This window comes from Ricinus communis, chromosome 4 (genome assembly GCF_019578655.1).
Source record: "Ricinus communis isolate WT05 ecotype wild-type chromosome 4, ASM1957865v1, whole genome shotgun sequence".
Lineage (NCBI taxonomy): Eukaryota > Viridiplantae > Streptophyta > Magnoliopsida > Malpighiales > Euphorbiaceae > Ricinus > Ricinus communis.
Window position 1 is genome coordinate 32,545,633 of NC_063259.1, and position 20,705 is coordinate 32,566,337.

Sequence of the window (20,705 nt, forward strand, 5' to 3'; positions counted from 1 at the left end):
GGGTGTTTAAGTTTCTAAAACTGGAAGAGTATAAGTTTAGTTAATTTACTTTTTTTTTTTTTCAATATTTACAAAATGTTTAGATAACATGCTTCAAACATGTGAGTCACATGTTTAATGGTTGTAATTGAAGCAAAGTTAAGTTAAAGAGGCTAGTTCCAGAAATGAGACACGTTCAAGGAGCCATTTTTGTGTTTAGCATTCTCTAGCGTGTCAAATAGAACCAACACCTCAAATCACTCACTGGAGAAATTCAGACTGCCGTCTGCCAGCATCTAACAATCTTTCGAAAAGATTAATCAAAGCCCTCATCCGTGTTGGTCAAGCCATGCACATAACAGCATTGAAGCAGCATGATTTCCCAATAAGAATCAACCAAGGAAGGTGGGGAGCCGTGGAGGCATGCTTTTCTAAACAATAAAAATAACTAAAAAAAAAAAAAGGAAGGAAGGGTGAATATGTGCAAAGGAGGTAGCACCGGCATGCTATCCAGAGTACATGAGCTTCAGCTTTCTGCCACAACCTAAAATGCACCGTCACAAAGGCCTCGTGGCAATGCAAATATTCCTTGTACATGCATAATTACACTAAACTCTGAATCTATATCCAAATAGCCACCTACCAGAGCAGGAAACAACATACTGCAAGTACTCATATTAGTTATAGGCCGAAGGCCGGGATCTTGGTGGCATGTAAAAAGAGTTGTGAATATCTATTGGAGTGTCCAAAAATGGGTTCCACCTATCAAATATAATCCGACCACCTCGGCCAATTCTCCCATGAAATCTATAAGGGGGGCTGGATGCACCATTCTTTGATGAGGAATCTACAGGTGGTGCAATGCCTGCAGCTGCCAACTTGTCTGGAACAAGAGGCTTTGTGAATAACAGAATTGGCTCGAGAGGATCCTGTCGTCACACAAGATATAAGATTCAACAATGAAATTAATATTCCAATATAAAGAGTCAACTTATATGAACTGAGTTGATAAGATCCTGGATTTGCCCTCGAAAATAAAATTCAACTATGCACCTGATATTCCAAGATGAAGTTGTTATGTGCTAGTATGGGCCAACTTTTAATCGCAACCAGTTAACTAGTGGCATTTTACAGAAATTGATTCTTTTGAGAGAGGCATACTGTTACCATTTTATACTATTTAGCAAGGTAGAGAATCTATGTGCATACCATTTTATTAAGCCATCCATATGGAGAATGCCGTCGTCTGAACTCTTGCTTCACGCTTCCTGCAGGCACTGTAAGGGAGTCCATGAAAGGAGGATTTTGAGACGCAGCAAGTCGAGCACGCGGACGACTGTTTGCTAAGTCATCTGAATCTACAAATTCATCTTCACTTGAAGCAAACTTGGAAGAGATAGGTGGGAATCCAGGAAGAACCAAGCTATCTTCAAGGAGCTCAGTTTCATGCTGAGAAGAAGCCAATTAACAGATCTCAAACAGCACAAAAGACAGTTAATTGTCCAATCCATATAGAATCAACTCTTAAAACACCACTCGCAATATTTGGCTTTTGGCAATTGGATAAATAAATATGCACAATTCCATAGAATCAATTCTTAAAAAGGTAATATCATCAAGTAGGAATGGACAAATTTAACAAACAAAGAGGAAGAAGACATTAAGGGGTTGTTTGGCATTGAGGTAGAAAAAGTGTTTTTCCAACCTCAATTTTTAATTTATTTTATTATTTGAATTTTGAAAATTACTTTTGTGAAAAACAGGTAAATTAATATTTTCCTAAAAGTAGGTTTAGAAAAAACAATTTAAAAAAAAAAAAATCAATATATCTTATTAAAAAATTTCTAAATCTGCTTTTTCAACACCCAAAAACAATCCCAAACACACTCTAAGAATCTTAAACCAAATGGATTGGGATGAAAGATGAAGATGAAGATGATGCTTTGGAGAAGAAACCCCAACATTTAGCCGTCAGACTTTAGCAGAATATTTTATTCTATTTTCTTTTTGCAGTTCTTAGTAGAACTGTACCTAACTTAATGCAGGTAAGAAGTTAAAAGGACAATTGGACTAGAATCAGGATGGAGAGTTGGAGTTCTGTGTTTGATTTCTTCCCAACCATAATCTATAATCCATAAAAGACATCATGCCTCAAGCATAGGAAGGGCTCAATTTCAAGACTGAGATCAAGGGGGAAAGAGAGAGGGAGAGAAGCACACCAAACAATACCTTCCCCTTCTTCTTTTTAAATTCATTTCATAAATAGGATTTCTTAGACTATACAACCTTTTGTCACATATTCTTCTAACACTATCACCAAATCTATCATATGCCATTCATTGCATAAGAAATAGTTAAAAAAGAAGAGTATTAATTTAGCTACCTAAATCAAATCAAATAAAAGAAAAAGATCCGAGCAGCATTCTTGACAACTACTATAGCATGCATTGATAAAAGTGGTATAGAGGGGAAGGGAAGGAAATGAAGGTTCCTTCCTATTTTGTCTGACAAATAAGGTTTTAAGAGGCAAAGAAAAAAATAAAAAAACCTCCCAAACTGGGACCCAATAAATTTTATCTCAGAAGGGGAAAACCTCCTCAAGTTTAATCTCAACATGTTTCACATATGGTTGAAATAATTAATCCTCTTTTCCCCTTATCTATATTTTAGTTTCCAGAGAAGGTAAAAATTATATTTTTCTTATCCTGAGTTTCCTCAGCAGCTTTTGGCCATACAAATACAGATTGCCTTGTTTGTGGATAGAAATTATTGGACAAGGAAAGGGAGAATAGAGAAAAGGAATCGAAGTTGATGCAGATTGCCATACAAATGTACCTTATATTTCATTTGGACCCTTTGAAGGTTCACCTCATTCTCCATTGCCTCCCTTTTTTTCTCCTCTCGCTGCAAACACATTTATGTTCAGGCAATTACCTTTCCCTTGATTATGGAGATCGTTTAAACCTTACAGATATACACTCAAGTTTAATCAGATATGCACCTTAATCAGAACCTCAAGTATTGTCTTGGCTTGGTCAAGGTTGCGCCTGACCTGAAAATAGTAAATTCCCAATTATAGTGAAATATATTAGCAATTGCCGCCAATGGGCTAAGAGAGAATCAAGAAAACCACAAAAGCAACAAGGGGCTTTTTCCTCTCCCTAAAAGATACTCCTCTTTCAAGTCTCCAAACAAATCAAGAAATATGAGTGGGATTAAAAGAGTAAAGATTAGTTTTACAACAAGTGATACAATCATAGTGAAACTTAATGCAATGTGACAAGAGTAGGAAGCATGAGGGCTTATTCTTTTAGCTAATGATACTCTGCAAGTCAACAGTACTACTCATCCAGGATGAGTTGTGAGATGAAGATACATATAGACTAACCATGGCAATAATCCTTTCTAAGTAACATTGACAGAAAGAAAAAAGGAGGCGGAGAGGAATAAAAACCATAATAAAGGAATCTAATAGAAGAACAAGAAAAAGAAAAAGACAGAATGTCAAGTTCATCAAGGTCAACAGGTCCAATATGGTTACTCATTGACTTGAGACATTCATATTCCATTAAACATAGCATGGATGGTCAAGCACACTAACACAGTAGATATGCTTTTATGGAATTAACTCTGATGAATGGGGATAGAAAAGTGAAAAATTGTAAATTAACTTGTTTCAGTGTACGGTTATTATTAAATTCAGCTTAAGAAAACAATTTTATTTTCACAAAAGGCCAGCAAAAACATAGGCACTGATTGATGGTAAGAAACACAAATCACGAGATCAAATGAACACAATTAGGCTGATCAGCAAATGAATAGGAGAACCTTTGTGGTCCACAGCTTCATAATTAAATAGCATATGCATATCTTAACCTATGAAATTGACAACTTACGGATAACCCTTTCTTAGAAGCACGAAACACAATGGTAAACATAGACGAATCTGAAATTATACTTGGATAGTAGTACACAGTACAACCCAAGGAACGGAATTTGAAAGAGAAAACCTATAGCCAGAATGGAAAAGAATAGGAAGCATATAGGGAGTATTGTTGGGGATACTGTAACACCTTATTCATTACTCGTCATATCATAGAAATTACCACAAATGCTTAAAAATAATAGTTACACTGGTAATCATTATGCCCATAACTATTACTCTTGCTGTTATTAACCTCAATTTTAACCCGAATCCAGATGCACCTGACATTGAGATAAGATGTATATAATTAAGTTTTCCCAATTACTGGACTCCCTCATAGTAATATCTTGAATTCTCTTAACAATAAAGTCTTTTTTTTAAATCTAGAATAGTTAATAAGTGGTTAGTCATTGAGTCGAAACACGCCAACTAGCTGTATAGCATATTGCACAAATAAGAGACTGCATCAATGTTCAATGTTTCTTTAGCAGTATTCAGGTTTTTTAAGAAATGTCAGAATCAACCAATTGTCAGCACTGAAAATAAAAGTGAATGAAAACCCTAGTTTTGATTTGGTTGACAATTACTATTAATGTGGATTTTGGATCCTAAATCCAGATAGAGGATAAAAATGAAGCAGAGAAGAGATACTAGTGCTGACCTGGCGAAGCTTCTCAAATGACTGCACATTATTTTCCCTTCTTTGCATCTGCAGAATAAAACAGATTTATGCAGGCTGTGAGTCAGAATTCACCAAAGGTTCTGAGAAGCAAAATGGCCTACCCTTCTTGTATGGAGTCTGTGAGCTTTCTCCCTCGGCCTGAAGACATTGTAAGGATTGGTATCATTGACTGGTGGAGGAGGCTGTGACCAAAACATAAAGAAAGTCACATACACGTAACTGTAGAGAAAAGGATACTTAATACTTAATAACCGACACCATGGAATTTTTTGCCAATAAGGTATTGTGGGCTGCTATATGCAATTGTGTGAGTTGCACCTAGATCACCACAAATGGAAGGCAGAGATCTTTCAGTCACATTAATTGCAAGTGAATTAAGCAAAAACCTAAAATATGGCTAACGGCAGGCGCAGGAAGTCATAGGAAAACCTAACTTCAAAAATAATATTAATATGTGTCAGTTATCTTACTTGGACATGGACACAAGCATCTGGTACAGGTCTAAGTTCAAGTGTTTGGCATATTGCTGTCTAAACTTTAGGGTATAGTCACTTGGTCAAATAGGTCCTAAAGATTGAATATAGGTAGATAGGTATTTTATAGGTGAAGTAGCATACGTATTTTCTGTTATAGAGGAATTTATAATAGAGAAAAGAAAATGACAATAAAGAAAAAAGAACAAAAGAAGAGAAATAGCAAGGAGAAGTGAACTTAGCAAAGCAATGAAACTAACCTGCAAACGCCGGAGAATAGGCTTCTGCCATCTTTCACGCTGACCAAAATAGGAAAAGAAAAGCATTCATACATGTCCTCTATTTACTTTAACAAGGAAAAGACGAGCACAAAATTCGTTTGCTATGATATAAGTAACTATAAAACCTGAGTGACACAAGAAATCAATAGGGTGGCCACCATAAAATAACAGAGGCATAAAAATTTACATGTACAAGGTTACGGAGGTACGTCTAATAGGAGTTCACTTGCTTGTGAACACACAATCCCAGATATGGTGATTATTTAAATGAAGCATGGCACAGTAGGAGGAGGACTACATTTACAAAAGCTCAACTGAACTAAGCCTTAACCCCAAGCTAGTTGGGGTAGGTTATGGGTGCATTTGGGATTGTTGTTGGGTATTGAAAAGGCAAGTTATTTTTTGATTTAGTAATATTGTTTTTTTAATTTTTTATACAATGTTTTTCTCAAACGTGCACATGAAAAAGCATCAATTGACGTGCCTTTTTCAAAAACAATTTTCAAAACTCAAAAAATAAAATAAAATAAAGATTGAGGTTTGAGAAAAAGCTTTTCCAACCACAATGCCAAACTGCCCCTATATGGATCCATTTTTTCCACCTTTACAAATTGTTTCATGAATTATTAATTGTCAATAAACCAATGTCCTCACAACATGCCATTGCTTTCCCCAAACTATGTATAAATCTTTGTGCAATTATACTGTGGCACTCGATTTCTTATGATACAGCTGCAATACAGCGAAAATATTCACTATGACATAGAACACTCTGGAAAGGTAACTCCATTATTACACTCTTTCCGCTGTTGTTTAAATTGTCAAATTAATTTTTCTCCTTATAATTCCATCATTCCAAAACCAATCTGGATCTTAAATTTAAGAGAAAACAAATCACAGAAGAAAATTGACTTGACATCAAATCCGGCATAATTTGATAGATTTTATCAGTAGGATGCGTAATCCATACCTTATCCTTCCAATAACTATAAACAGACTGGAAAACTGCATGTCTAATGGACTGAGTTTGAGCTTGCATAGCCTAACATTAGAAAAGAAATAAATTCAAGTAAGCTTGGAAACAATGAAACAGAACAAAATGCATTAATCTAGTGATTAGACAAACAATCATTGTGAATAAAAGGATAGATTGCGAACAACCATTACAAAGCATAAAAAATGAAAGTTTAACATTCTTCTCCGCTAGCTTTGCACTTTATGAATTTTACTAGAAGTTTATCACATACATATCTTAGCAAGAAAGTTCCTGTGAGAGAAAGCTATGCTTGAAGTGATAGCATCTTAAAAAAGTAAATAAATAAAAGAATCAAGATATAATGACTAAAGCACAATAACTCCATATTCAACACAAGCAACCTTATGCCTGCTTGAAGCCGCAATAGCCCTCTTCAATGCTCACAACATACTAAGGCTACATTTCCTTGTCCACCCTATAGGCCCACACCATGTGTGTCAGATTGCCTATAGCATTAATTTCTCATACTAGTTATACCTATATATTTTTCACACCAAATATTGGAAAAAGAATGAGTCTCTTTAGGAACGCCTTTGAATGTTGCATATTCACAACATCTAATCACATGTATACCATGCCAGTAATGCAAGTGGGAATACATACAACCAGCTATACGCTTGAAATATAGGTCTCATAGGAATTTTGGATCATGAACTTTGGTTCTTCTTTGGCAGCAACAAATTTCTTCTATAAGTTTGCATCTGAAATACTCTTTTTTTTAATACAAGTTTCTTCTATAAGTTTGTATCTGAAATACTCTCAATCAATCTAAATTGTAGTCCGTTGTTTTTGCCCAAGGGTTGAAAGTAGATTATTCGATGTAAGACTGCCACAGCAGAATACTTATTATAAAAAATAGGGTCATAGGATAACCTAAAGACCCTCAGCAAAATCAATATTTGATAAATTAGTAAACTTTTGATCAGGATCACCACAATGCAGTGGTCATCCAGAGCTATATCATACTTTTCCAAGACCCCATTAAAAATACACCTTGGCGAACTCAAAACCTAAGGTATAAAATACATAAACAGGAATTGTTGCTTCTTCTGAAATGGAGCAACTTCAGAAAAGCAACCTAAGGAGATTAATCATATTCATTTCAACACCAGACTTACAAACCTAGATAGTAGATATGTTTAATTTAATGATAAGGGAATCAACCATGTATTGTAAAAGCAAAAAGGGTGATAGTGACAACTGCAACAAAACTTTCAAGTATTAAATCAGTGAAAGTGATGATTCACCTCACTTGCAGCATCAAATTGTAGAAGTACAGGGATTGGTGAACCAAGAGTCGGAGTTATAACCCCTGCTCTTTCCCGAGCTTTGTGATCCAAAACCTCCAACTTGAAAAGAAGAGATTCAAACCTACAGTATATAAACTAGATAATTAAAACTAAAGGAGAGGAAAGGTTAAAAAGCACAGGAAGAGTTACTAGTGCAAGCCCCAAGAATAGAGCAATGAATATAAATAGAAATAGGCATAAAGAATGATGCTACTTGTATTGTACCCTGCTCTTGAGAAAAACCAGAGAAGAAAAAAAGGAAGGAAAACTCGCTTTCAGGGAAGAGAATTTTCTTATCTTGGTTGAACTCGCAGAACTCGCGCAGTGATCCAACACAATTCGAAGATAGGAAGTTAGAGTGAAATGAACACACCTCCCCTTGCGCGAAGATAGGAAGGAAGAAGAGATTCATTGACCCAGAATGGTGCGAATATTTTTATAAACTACAATAAAATAATAATTAACAAAAAAAGAAAGTCTCTACCTCAGTATCGAGGTCTGCAGAAACAAGACGGATGAGCTGAGAGTTGCGAGTAGAAGTGGGGGTGTCATCTTCTTCAAAATCCTTAACAGACTTGACAATTGGGAGTTTCTTGTGTATGTCCAGTGGCCGCGGCCTGAATGACAGTCTACTCATTATCTTTCCTTATTATACAGATACATATAGATATGTCTCTCCTGCGATCTCATCTCCTAATTAGTATGACAGAAACACACTCTGTCTCTTTGTATATATACAAATTAAGTAATGTCTTGTCTAGGGTTCAATACAGTACCAATTTCTCCTCTTATCGCCACCGCTAGGGTTTAGCGATAAATCCCTTCTTCTAGAGAGGGAGAGAGAGAGAGAGAGAGAGAGTGTGTGTTAGGGTTTGTAAAAGCGAGAAACAGATTCCAAAGGAAAATAAAAGGCAATAATCATGAGATAGATGGCAGATGGTGAGGCTTGAGATGAGAAGAGGGAGACTTTTTTTTTTTTTTTTTATTGATCGTGTTCTTCGTTTGAGTTCGAAAGAACGACAGCAAGTCATTGGGCCGGCTGGTCAGAACGACCCGAGAATGAAGCGGGCCTAAAGTCTTACCCATCTCGTCTGGTCTTCCTCTCTCAAAAAGTATGCCAAAAAAGCCGAAAATATATTTTACGGTTTCTTTTTAAATTCATAATTAATTTTGAAAGAAATTTTACGGGACATTTCTTTCTGAAAAAATTATAGTTTTAAGATTAAAATTATTTAATGTTTTTGCTAAAGATTTTAATTTATATAATATTTTTCAGCATTTCACAAACTGTAATAAAGATTTGATAGATAAAAATATTAAAAAATATATATTATTTATTAATATCAGAGATTTTCAATTATACTTATTTGTAAGAATTAAGAAAATTATTTATGTTTAGTCGTTTAGGATTTTGTGTTTGAATTAAGAAAATATATTGTTTATTCTTTTTTTGGTCGAGATATAACAAAGGTCCATGTAGCTTTATGGATCAAATGTCTATAAACACATGTCGGAGAAAGAGCTTTAAAACGCACATTTCATTTAATTAAAAACCGCAACACTTTAATGCGTTTTGAAATAGAAAGTGTAAAAACAGAAAGTCCCACACTTTTAGCCAAAAAAAAACCAGCATATCCCACGTGTTTTGTATCAATGAGTTTTCACCATCCCAAAACGCAAAGATTTAACTTTAAAAATGAACATAACTTTGTAACAAAACCCATAATCTTCTCAAACATCCATCCTTATTTTATCGGTGCATAAACTCACTTCCCTCGGCAGTTGATTCAAATTTCTAACTCAGATAACACTATATAATCCTCTCTCAAATCAATAGTTGTTCTGTTTATCAAAATTCAACACTTAGAGAAGTCTATTCAGTAACATATAAAAGGTAAGTGTCACATTTTTAAAGTTTTCTGTTGCAATGAAAAATACATGCCTTGAATCACTAATGTTCATTTGAATATGTTGTTTGGATTTTCATTATATAATTTAGAAAACTAATGATTATGATCATTTTATATTTTTATATTTTTATATTTATTCATATTGTTTGAGTAATCATCTTCTGATGAAACTTTGAATTAGGGTCTCTGAGGATGAATTTAAAAATGATTAGGAGAAAAATTGTATATGTATACAAATTTATATTATTTTTGTTGAACATTTTATGCATTTATAATGAACATTACTGTTATTTAGTATGTACATTACTAAATCACTAATGTTCAATTATATATGAATATAACCATTCATACTGTTTGAGTTATTATCTCCTGAAATGAACAGGTTTGTATTAATTTCTTTGAACATTTTATGGATTCTAAATGAACATTATTGTTATTTGTTGTATGAATATTATATATTTATGCAATGAACATTCATCATACTACAAAATGTAAAATGAATGAACATTTTTCTATTTGATTTTTATTCTAAATGATTACAGTTTAGCATAATAATTTTTTTTTTAATGGAGATCATGACAAAAAGAAAAATGCTAGCAAAGCATACTACTAAACCAAAGAAAAGGAAAGCTAGAGAAGAAGAGAATACATCATCTACAAAAAAGTAAAAAAAAAAAAGCTGCTCCAACTGAAACTAGTGCCACATGGAATGAACCGCTTTCAAAATAAATGAGCAAAACGTAATCCTACAACTCCACAAAGAGAAGAACAATATAAACAGCAAAAGAGTAATTTTTCAAATGAAAATAGAAACATGGATGATGCTGCTGTTGGTGAAAAGCATAAAAAAAAAAGAGTATACCAAACCAGATTTTATTACAAGAATGTTACCAGTAGGTTTGATAAAATTGATTGAGAGACCGTCCACAAAACAAAAAGAGGTTGTTCAACAGATTGGGTTTGAAAGTTTGTCGGACATGAAACTATCAGAATGTGATGCAAAATTAACTAAATTTCTTATCGAAAATCTTAACCATTGCAGATGCACAATAAAATTACAAAGAGGTGAGCTTGTATTAATCGAAGAAGATATTATGTCTACAATGAATCTTCCTCGTGGAAATATAATAGTTCTTGAAGCAAGCAAAATGGTAAAAAGTGAAAATTACAATTAGCTGCTATAAAATTGGAGATTAAAATGGAATGTGACAACCGAAGGTTTTGTCATAAGTAAAATGCCAAAAGAAATGATAAACAGAGGAGATTATGGATATGAATTCAAATGAGACTTTGTTCATCAAATCTGTCTAAAATATTCTTAACTTTTTCTAATGATGTTTATTTGTATATAATCTAGAATAAATGAAGAGTCAGAGTCATAAATGGAGGATGTATATAAAAGAATGAGACTAGTAAGGAAACTGTAACACCCGAAATTTTTATATATTTAATAATGAGTTTTTATTTAAGTTAATTTTAGCTTTATTTTTATTCGGTTTAATTGGAATGATTTAAATACAAATTTTGAATGTTCATGTTAGATAAATAAATGAGTTATTTTCCATATCCAATTAGTTTGATTTTTAAGGAGTTAATTAAGTAAACTATTTGAGAAATGATTATATTTTGGTTATTCAAATTTTCCCAAATGCATATTTATATAAGTAAAATTATATATTGAAAATTTATTTTGGAATAAGGATTGAAAGTATAATGTTATTTTTATGGGGTTTTAATGGAAATTTGTGAGCTTGGTATTTTTGTAAATAAATATGTCGGTCGGGGGTATTTTTGTAATTGTGTATTTTCAATAATTCGGATTTGGCCCAAATTAAAAAGTTAGGGGCTTAATTGAAAGGCTAAAAAGAAGTTTGGGGGTTAAATTGGAATTCTGCAAGATGAGATTGTAAGTAATTAAGGAAGTTGAGGGACCAAATTGTAATAAGAAAAAGTTCGGGGGCCTAATGTCGATATTGAAAGGAAAATCGGGGGAAGAAGAAAAAAGAGAGAGTGGAGCCAGAAGAGGACGAGCGGCTCCGGCGTGGATGGGCGGAGGCGGGGCCCGGGGCCGGGAGCCTTGAGCAGAGAGCTCCCGGCGGCGGCGGAATCGGGATGTGGCGCAATGGTTAAGTTTATTCGTAGATCTTTGCAAATGGACGGCGCGACGCTTTGTGGTGGCGGGAGATGGAAGATCCAGGGAGAGGAAAGGAAAGAGGGCAGAGGCCGAAGTTTTGGGCTTTTTCGGCCCTCCGTGAGGAGGATGGACGATCGGACATATCGGTTGCCGTGGCGATTGGGCTTCGTGCGAATCGGCCGAGATCGTCGTAAATCTCTTCGGACGATCGGGTGTCGGATCGGAAAATCAGAAGTGGGGATCATCGTCGGTAGCTGGCGTTAGCGTCGAGTCAGATGGTGTGTCCAAATCGTCGATCGGACTCGGCGTAGCGAAGTGAGTAGGCCAAAGCGTCTCGGTAATTTTTCTCCGGCCGTTGATCTTGGAAATCCTTTGATTTTAAATTTGTGTCTATTGGTTTATATTGAGTATTTGATGATATTTGTGAGTCAAAAATGATTGTTTCGATCGATTAACCCTCGTATTTTGTCTTTGTGTGGCGAGGTCGGGAAAATAGTGAAGTTTGGGGACCCGACTCCGTTGTTTAAATTGTTGGATATTTGAAGTGTTTTTCGGCAGTCCCGGACCCGCTTTTACTGAGGTAAATATTCGTGTTGTAGGGAGGATTGGGATTTTCGGTGGGAATTCTCCAGAGTCGAGATTCTTTGGTCAGCGGAGTGAACAGGGATGATCGATTGTTTATTTTGATAAATTGTTTCCGTGACTAGATTGTCAGTTTGTTGGCTCGCTCCAAGGGGTAGGCGGTAGGAGGTCGCCCTAAACCGAGTGAGTTAAAGTCATTTAATCATTGCACTATTGTTAAGTCCGATTTTAATATGCTATTTTGGAAGTTTATGCTTAATATGGTTATTAGTATCATAGCGTAAATAATTTTACCGGATTATTAATTATTGAAGATAATATAAGTATTATTATAGTAATGTTATAATAATACCAAATATAATCGATTTTCCATGAGTTGCACGATGTCTTACTCTTGGTGTTAATCGTTATTTTGATATGGTTTGAATGATTTCATTATACAATGATATTTATTAAATGGATGATTGCGTTTTGGGAGATGTGGCTTTCGTAGAACATGCCACACAGTGGGTTCGAATGTGGTCCCAGAATCATAGACATAAGGTTATTATGGATTTGTTTGCCCCGATCGAGCATTGCTCTCCGGGGTGAGTTCGATTGATTGCGAGTTAAGGTCCACGACGGCGGTGCTGCTCTGTAGAAAACATTTGGAAGTCAAGTTGAGAGTAAGTGATCCCGAATCGAGCTTGCTCTCTCGGCGCCAACTTTGTTGGATTAAGAGAGCCGAAAGGCTATTAGAATTGGGGTTAGGGTTCTACCGAGCCACTCGTCCCGTAAAAGTAAATATATATTTTTATTTATTTATTTATTATGGTATGATTATAATGTGGATTGTATTTACGTGCATGGTTTGATATCTGATTTGAATAATCTATGTTTTCCGAGAAGAAGCAATAGTCTCTAGATTATTTGATTTTAACTCACTCTGAGGTGTGATTCAATTCATCGTTTTCGATTCGACGTTAGTCCTCTCGCGACTCTTATTCAACCCGACTCCTTCATCATCGGGTGATGTATTTGATTTGGTATGTAAATTGGTAAATCTTAGATTCTCCGCAGAGTAATTAGTAGATGTATCAGTTTGTAAATTTTATGAGTTTGGTCTCGCCTAATTTTTCCATGATCAAGTATTTATGTAATGTAGCTATTAAGATAATTTATGGTTTTAATAATATAAATTTGAGATGAGATTTGTTTAAGTCAGTGAGTGTTAGGCTTACTACGGGTTTCAGTGGCCTTACGCCTACCCATTCCTAGTGGGCCACGGGCCGGATAAACACAAGCCCCAGATCCTTTTGAACAAGATACAATCAGAAATATCTAATAAGATATATTAAACATATGAACATTAGAGATATTATTCATGAATATTATAAGAGACTATAATGAACATAATATGAAATAAAATTAATTAAGTAATGCTGGTTAATACCTATAAAAGGACCACCAATCATATCATATTTGTGAGTTCGATATGTAGTATCATGCACTAACAAATCTCCATATAACTCATAATCTTGTTTCATTTGCCCATATCTCTAAAAGAAGCTGTATAATCTTACTTCATTATCAACCTTAAAATCAAAGAAAAAATTCTTTTCATTGGATTGTTTTTTTCTAAAATTTCTAATGAAAGCATTTGAATCACTACCATCCAATTTGTTTATATTTTGTAACGCCAATGACTATAAGCATCATTGCTGTAAATCCAACCAATGTTGATCCTCCTGATTGGTTTTTCAACAATTTAATCCTATCAGCCATTCCAACTCTACTTCTTTTTAAATTATTAAGATAATTGAGCTGGTTTCTTGTAATTTATCTATGAGAATGGATAAGGTGGATTTTACTAGGTGGACGTAGATCATGATTATACTTTTTTTGGTGTTTACTTATAGTCAGAACTCCTTCTTCATCGATATAGAATTCTATGAGAGCTGACGACCAGTATGAATATTAAGTTTTGAGAAATATTTATTTTCTTTGCCTACCTTTTCCTTTATGCCAGCTTTTGAACAAACAAATCTTTTTATTGTTAATGATTTGCCATCTGCTCTATACCTTTGCTTACTCTTTCTCATATCAAAACCAATTCTAAATGCATAATCATTATATAAATAATAAGCTTTATGAGTAGACTTCACAGACACTCATCACCAAAAGAATTAGGTTCACAATCAACTGCAAACAAAAACAATGAACATTATAACAATAGTATATGAACACTGTAACCCGAAATAATGAGCATTTACATAACACATAATGAACATTCATCTTTAAAAAAAACCGCCAAACAATAAAATAATTTTACCTGACTTCCTATATAAATTAATACTTTCCATTGGTGATTCATCCACAAATATTATTTGTACATTATTGATTTGCAAATTATTCTCCATACTCTAAAAGCTTTTTTTCAATCTAACAATGAAAAACAGAAAAATATATTTTCAAGCTTTAATGAACAATTGCAGTAGTCTTTTTGCAAACAAAAGCTTGTCCAAAAGAAAGAGATAATTTCAATGAATGAGGAAAAAAGAAGAAAACGAGAATGACAAATCAAGAAGAAAGCGAGAAGAAAAAAAAAAGAAAAGAAAACAAGCTGTAAACAGAAGAAGTAAATAGAAATAAATGAGCTATAGATGAAAATTTTCTGTTATGGAATACAAAAATCAAGGAATTAAAGCTTCAATTATAGGGCAAACAATTAAAACTTCACGCGTGTGATAATAACTTATGAAATAACAAAACGACACCGTATGAATCGAAGTCCATGTTATAGTTTCAGAGATATAACAATCAAACTTTCGATTTAGTTGGGCCGCTTTCGAGAAGCCGATCTTTTAATATATTTTGGTGACTTTTTTAATAGTGGTCTCTTAATCCAAAAATTATAAATTTATCGGTGTTGATATTTAACTTTTGATTGGAGATATGCCAAGTACATAAAAAAATTTTTTTTATAACAACTTGAATATATATATTGTATCTTAGTTTAGCTTCCATTGATCGAGACAGATATTTTTATTATCTTCAATAATCATTTCAGCTTCGACTAGCTTTGGTGGAGATATGTCACTTGGGCCGATAATAGACTTTGGTATTCGAATTTGACAATGAGACTTATTTATCTCGACATACGCTTGCCCCTTAGAATTAATTATATTTTGAAAATTAATTTCTGATTAGAGTCTTGACTCGAAGAAGTCAACCAGATATTGAGTCGTTCTTTTATTGTATTCAAGAAATATTTTATTCATTCCCCATTAGAAATCAGTAAAGATAATATCAAACAAATCTTCTTCATTTATACTTTTCAATTCTTTATTTTTGGCGGCATATGCAAGAACAGTCACACCATTATCGCTAAATTATTTACCTGAAAAAATAATTACAAAGCCGGAAAATTGAAATCAGCCTTAAGTTTAATAAAAATAGTTTCATGCGGCTCGCCATAAGAAATCAAGAATATAACAGTGTTCTTGTAAAGAATAAAAAAGAATAGTTCTCTATTAACATGAAGTTAATAGAAGGATCAATCCTGAAATTTTAATTCTATCACTCTCAGAAATTAATTCAGAATAAAAGCTTTTGATTTCACCGGAAAATCAGATTGCAATACATAATTGTTGGATAAAGAAAAACATTTATATTCAATTCCATACCAATAAACCAATAATTGCAAATTGTAATTAATACTCGTAGACTTTATTTTAAACATTCTTTTTAAGTAATTAATATTTATTGAAACTTTCTAGTCACTAATATGCAAAATGAAACAAAACTAAACAATTACGACATTCTTTAAATTTAGTAATTGTATTTTTATTATTTAAATAATACTTTTTAGAATTTCATTCAATAAAATTATTAAAAATATTATTAAAAATCTAATAAAATATTCTTATTAAAAATTTATTAAGTATTTCATAAAATGAATCAAATTAGTAAATTATCAACTATCCAGTGAAATTTTTATTAATCAAAACTAATTAGAAATTTTAGAAAACATATTTTGAATAATGACACATAAAGCTATAATATATACGAACTAATGAGGTAATTCTATATGAAAAAATAACTTAAATAAAAATCATATTTATACATTAAAAACCTGAATCATATAAAAAAGATCTACTTAAAATTCTATTTCTTTTTATTATTTTTATTATTTAAATATTAACAAATTTAATTATTAAAATTTTCGTACATGTCATGCGAATTAAAAACTAATAACTTATCAAAGATTAAATTTGTAAATGGTACATAAATGAAGAGGAAAGGGAAACTTAAATGCAGTAGCGGGTATTGAGCATCACCACCACCACCAGAAAAAATAGTAATGTCTGAAGGCCAAAAATTTCTCTCTCTTAATTTTATAGTTTTTTAATCAATTTATTAATTGATTAATTAAATTTTTAATTAAATACTACTCTAATTTAAAAAAATAGTATATTAATTATATTTTAATATTATATTAACTAATAAATGATTTACTAATCAAATAATAATATTAATTTTAAAAATATTTTATATATTATATTTTAATAAAATTAATTATATAATATTAAAAAATAATAATATCAATTATATTAATAAAATTAATTATATAATATTAAAATAATTAATAAATATTTTTAAAATAATATTATTATACTCATAAAATTTAAAAATATTAAAAAATATTTAAAAATAGTTAGTTTACTATTATTTTTAAAATATTATAAATTAATATTAAATATTAAAACTTTTATTAAATTATATATATCAACTTGATTCTATAATAGAATTTAAAATAAAATACAATACAGATAGTAAACGGAGGTTTGGTTAGACTTGTTCTACTTATTCCAACCAAATAAAATATTGAGAAGCAGGTGCTGAATGTCGAGTTAATTGAGAAATTGGAGTTTGATTATTATAGCCTAAATTAGTACCAAACCAACTATGCATCACCTGAATCAAATTCTGTATTTAATTCAATAGTCAGCTTCTGGTTTAAATTATCACCAAAGTGCGCTAGATAAAAGACAAGACAACAGAGGATTAGATTAATGGAGCGAGTGGTGTAGTTTACTATTATCAAGGTGAGTGTTTAATACAGTTTTCTGCCTAAGCTTCAACTAATTTGATCGACATTAGTAAAACATGCACGTCACTGTAAAAGAAAAAGAAGAAAATTGTGTCGCAAATTGATTTATATAAACTGTATTTGTATCTGTTGCAATGAATTAATTAATTTTGTAAGACGTCTATATTCTGTTATACGCAGTTTATAGAACTCGGTCGCCTGCAATCACTGTTTTTTTTTTTTTCTTTTCTTTTGCACAGTGTGATTGATAACGAGACAGCAGAATGAAAATTCCTCCAGGCCCTTTAGAACGAGATCTCGCGTGTCTACTGTTTTACCACCAAGATATCTTAAAAATGAATCATATTCCAAGAATATAATATCTATCTAGTGTGATCTATGGAATATATGACAAAGGTAGAGTGTGGAGCAGTTCTGTTGATCGGTCAATGTCATATATATCATTATTTGAACAACCAGAATTATTTGTTTTTCTCTTAACCATGTACGTAATGCCATCCCTATCTTTAAAGGTTATTTTTTTAGAAAAAAAGAAAAAAAAGAAAGCAACTACCCCACTGTTCTAATTCGAACTTTGATTTTTATTTTTTTTATAATAAAAACTACTAAATAGCAATGACATATCATCCAGATGCACTGTCTATTACATCGTGATGCAGTATAAAAGTAAATTGAGAGCCCCTTCTCCCCAAAAGACAAGAATCGAAAATTATACATTAGTAGCTTAGAGACAACCAGTAACGAATACGGAACGATATGGGTACCGAAGGAGCAGAACAGAATGGCGTTTTCAGGGTCACGATTAAGAAGAAGGAGGTGGTGGCAGCAGTGCTACCATTGCAAGAACATTGGTTGTCACTCTCCGACCTAGACCTGCTTCATCAACTTGTTGAAGTTGCGCGGTAACATAGAGTAGATTCTTAAAGAAGATTAAATCTGTGTTTTGAACTATTTGGTTCTAGAAGATTAGTACCACACTTTATACATAGCTACAAGTGATGCAAATTCTAAATAATAGTGAGTAAGAATGTTAGTCTAATTTTAGGTACTCTCTGTTTATGGTGTTTGGAAAGTCTAGAAATGCAAGAGTTCCTTTCAATTGGATATTATGTAGTCATTTATCATGTTTGGAAATGCCATAGTTGCTAGAATTTGGTTCTTTTTGCTTGAAGTGAGAAGACATTAGAAGGCATTTGAAAAGAAATGACATATGCAACAAATAACATGGTTCATTTCAGCCAAGGTCTTATGCGTCTTTAAAAAGTAATTTACTAAGAGTTCTGTTATGTATGATTCTTAGGTTCAAGACTGTTATGAACTTTCAGCTGAGTATGAAGGGAAACACAACCCTCAAAAGTTGGCGGAACTTGGGAAAGTGCTAACAAGTTTGGATCTTGGGGATTCAATTGTTGTTACGAAGTCATTCTCTCACATGCTTAACTTGGCCAATCTGGCTGAGGAAGTTCAGATCGCTTATAGACGAAGAATCAAATTGAAGAAAGGAGATTTTGCTGATGAGAACTCAGCAACAACTGAATCAGACATTGAAGAGACCCTAAAAAGACTGGTGGTGCAATTGAAGAAATCCCCAGAAGAAGTTTTTGATGCTTTGAAGAACCAGACTGTGGATTTAGTCTTAACTGCACATCCTACTCAATCTGTTAGAAGATCTTTGCTTCAAAAGCACGTAAGGTTTCTGTTCTGTGTTATTAAATTATTAAACAATACTTTGTGAGAGAATTAGTTCTAGATGCTCATATTTTTAGGTGATCTTTATGTAAACATTTCTTGATCCGTTGCATCAAAGACCAGCAATTGGTCACTGGCTGGTGTAGCTATAAATTAGAAAGGCTTCTTTCCTTGGATAACTAATGATACTATATTCATTTCATATTTTCAGGATACGGGACTGTTTGACTCAGTTGTACGCTAAGGGCATTACTCCAGATGATAAGCAGGAACTTGATGAGGCCTTACAAAGAGAGGTATGCAGATGACAATACTAGGCTTCCTTAACTTTTCTCTTTTTAGTCTTCTACTTCTTTGCAGAAGGATAACAATCATGATATCAACCAAAAATACATGTAGATATACTATTGAGATGAATGCTAGTATATACAGTCACGTTAATGATTCTCTCCCTATATTACACACAAGTCATTTAAGTTTAATAAAATTGTCAATACTGCACTTGGGAACAATGAACACCTCTACAATTCTATAGAATATCTGTTTGCTATTTTGCTTCAGAGACCCCAGATGCAGAATCCACAGACTTGGCAACTAAAGAATTCTGTCATAGAAACTGGAAAAATGAAGACCGAGTCTTAGAAATCTGAGAATAAGAATTGAAATACTAAAAAGTGGACTCTCATTTGTACCCAGCACTGATCCTTATATAAAATTCAACAGACTAGACTTGGACGCATGTCCATTATGATTTATAGATTGCATGACTATAGAACCAGTGCATATTGGTTTGCTCTTAAAAGAAAACACTACTATTAAATTATAGTTGACATCTCTTCTCTAGGTAAAAGTCTTGCAATTTTGTTTTGCCATTTGTATGATCTTCGATAAAACTTTTCCCTGGGTTATCACTTTTTTTTTTTTTGTTAAGTTAGACTACACATAACAATGAAACCATTCTTATGCTTTTGCTTAGTACTGATTTTTTCCTTGATCATTGTTTCCTGAAGATGGGAACACATCTCCTCACATTCTTTGCATAGATTGCAGTGCTTGTCTTCTTTTCAATGGAATGCACATCCCAATGTTTGGAATTACCTATCTCATTAACATGTGCTGTAACATCTTATTTAGATTTTTTCTTATTTCTATGTTTATGAATATTCTGCATATATCTTCATGGGGATCGATTGAAATAATTTCCATAAGTTTGATTTGACTGAAAATCTTGGCAAGTTATAATTTCCTTTATCTCATGTAGATTCAAGCTGCATTCCGCACAGATGAAATCCGAAGGACTCCTCCGACTCCACAAGATGAGATGAGAGCAGGAATGAGCTACTTCCATGAGACTATATGGAAGGGTGTCCCGAAGTTCTTGCGCCGTGTTGACACAGCTTTGAAGAATATTGGGATAAATGAGCGAGTTCCTTATAATGCTCCTCTCATCCAATTCTCCTCTTGGTGGGTGGAGATCGTGATGGTGTGTTTCTTTGTTACATAAAGTAGTTTTCTGCTAGGCAGATTTCTTGTACCCCAAAATGATATTTGAAAGTGAAGTTGCAAAATTTTTTATTTGCATATGACAAATGTTCAGCACATGCTCACAGTGAACTTAGAAATCCATTACAAA

The 20,705-nt window shown here is 33.0% G+C and overlaps 1 protein-coding gene and 1 non-coding gene across 3 annotated transcripts; one reads left to right on the forward strand and one right to left on the reverse strand.

Annotated features, from left to right (window-relative positions):
* Positions 1-459: 459 nt before the first annotated feature.
* Positions 460-8,718, reverse strand: LOC8259929. Its single transcript, XM_048372984.1, is given in 10 exon segments — positions 460-908; positions 1,189-1,428; positions 2,815-2,883; positions 2,981-3,031; positions 4,566-4,613; positions 4,688-4,768; positions 5,320-5,358; positions 6,311-6,382; positions 7,624-7,749; positions 7,940-8,718. Coding segments are annotated over 10 exon segments (1,341 nt in total). The 5' UTR covers positions 8,303-8,718; the 3' UTR covers positions 460-656.
* Positions 8,719-17,978: 9,260 nt separating this feature from the next.
* Positions 17,979-20,655, forward strand: LOC8259928. 2 transcript variants are annotated; one of them, XR_007215394.1, is made up of 4 exons: positions 17,979-18,400; positions 18,684-19,070; positions 19,284-19,368; positions 20,334-20,655. It is a non-coding gene; the product is annotated as an uncharacterized LOC8259928 (transcript). The 2 variants fall into 2 exon arrangements; XR_003078236.2 differs by having other exon boundaries at positions 17,980-18,285.
* The last annotated feature ends 50 nt before the right edge of the window (positions 20,656-20,705 follow it).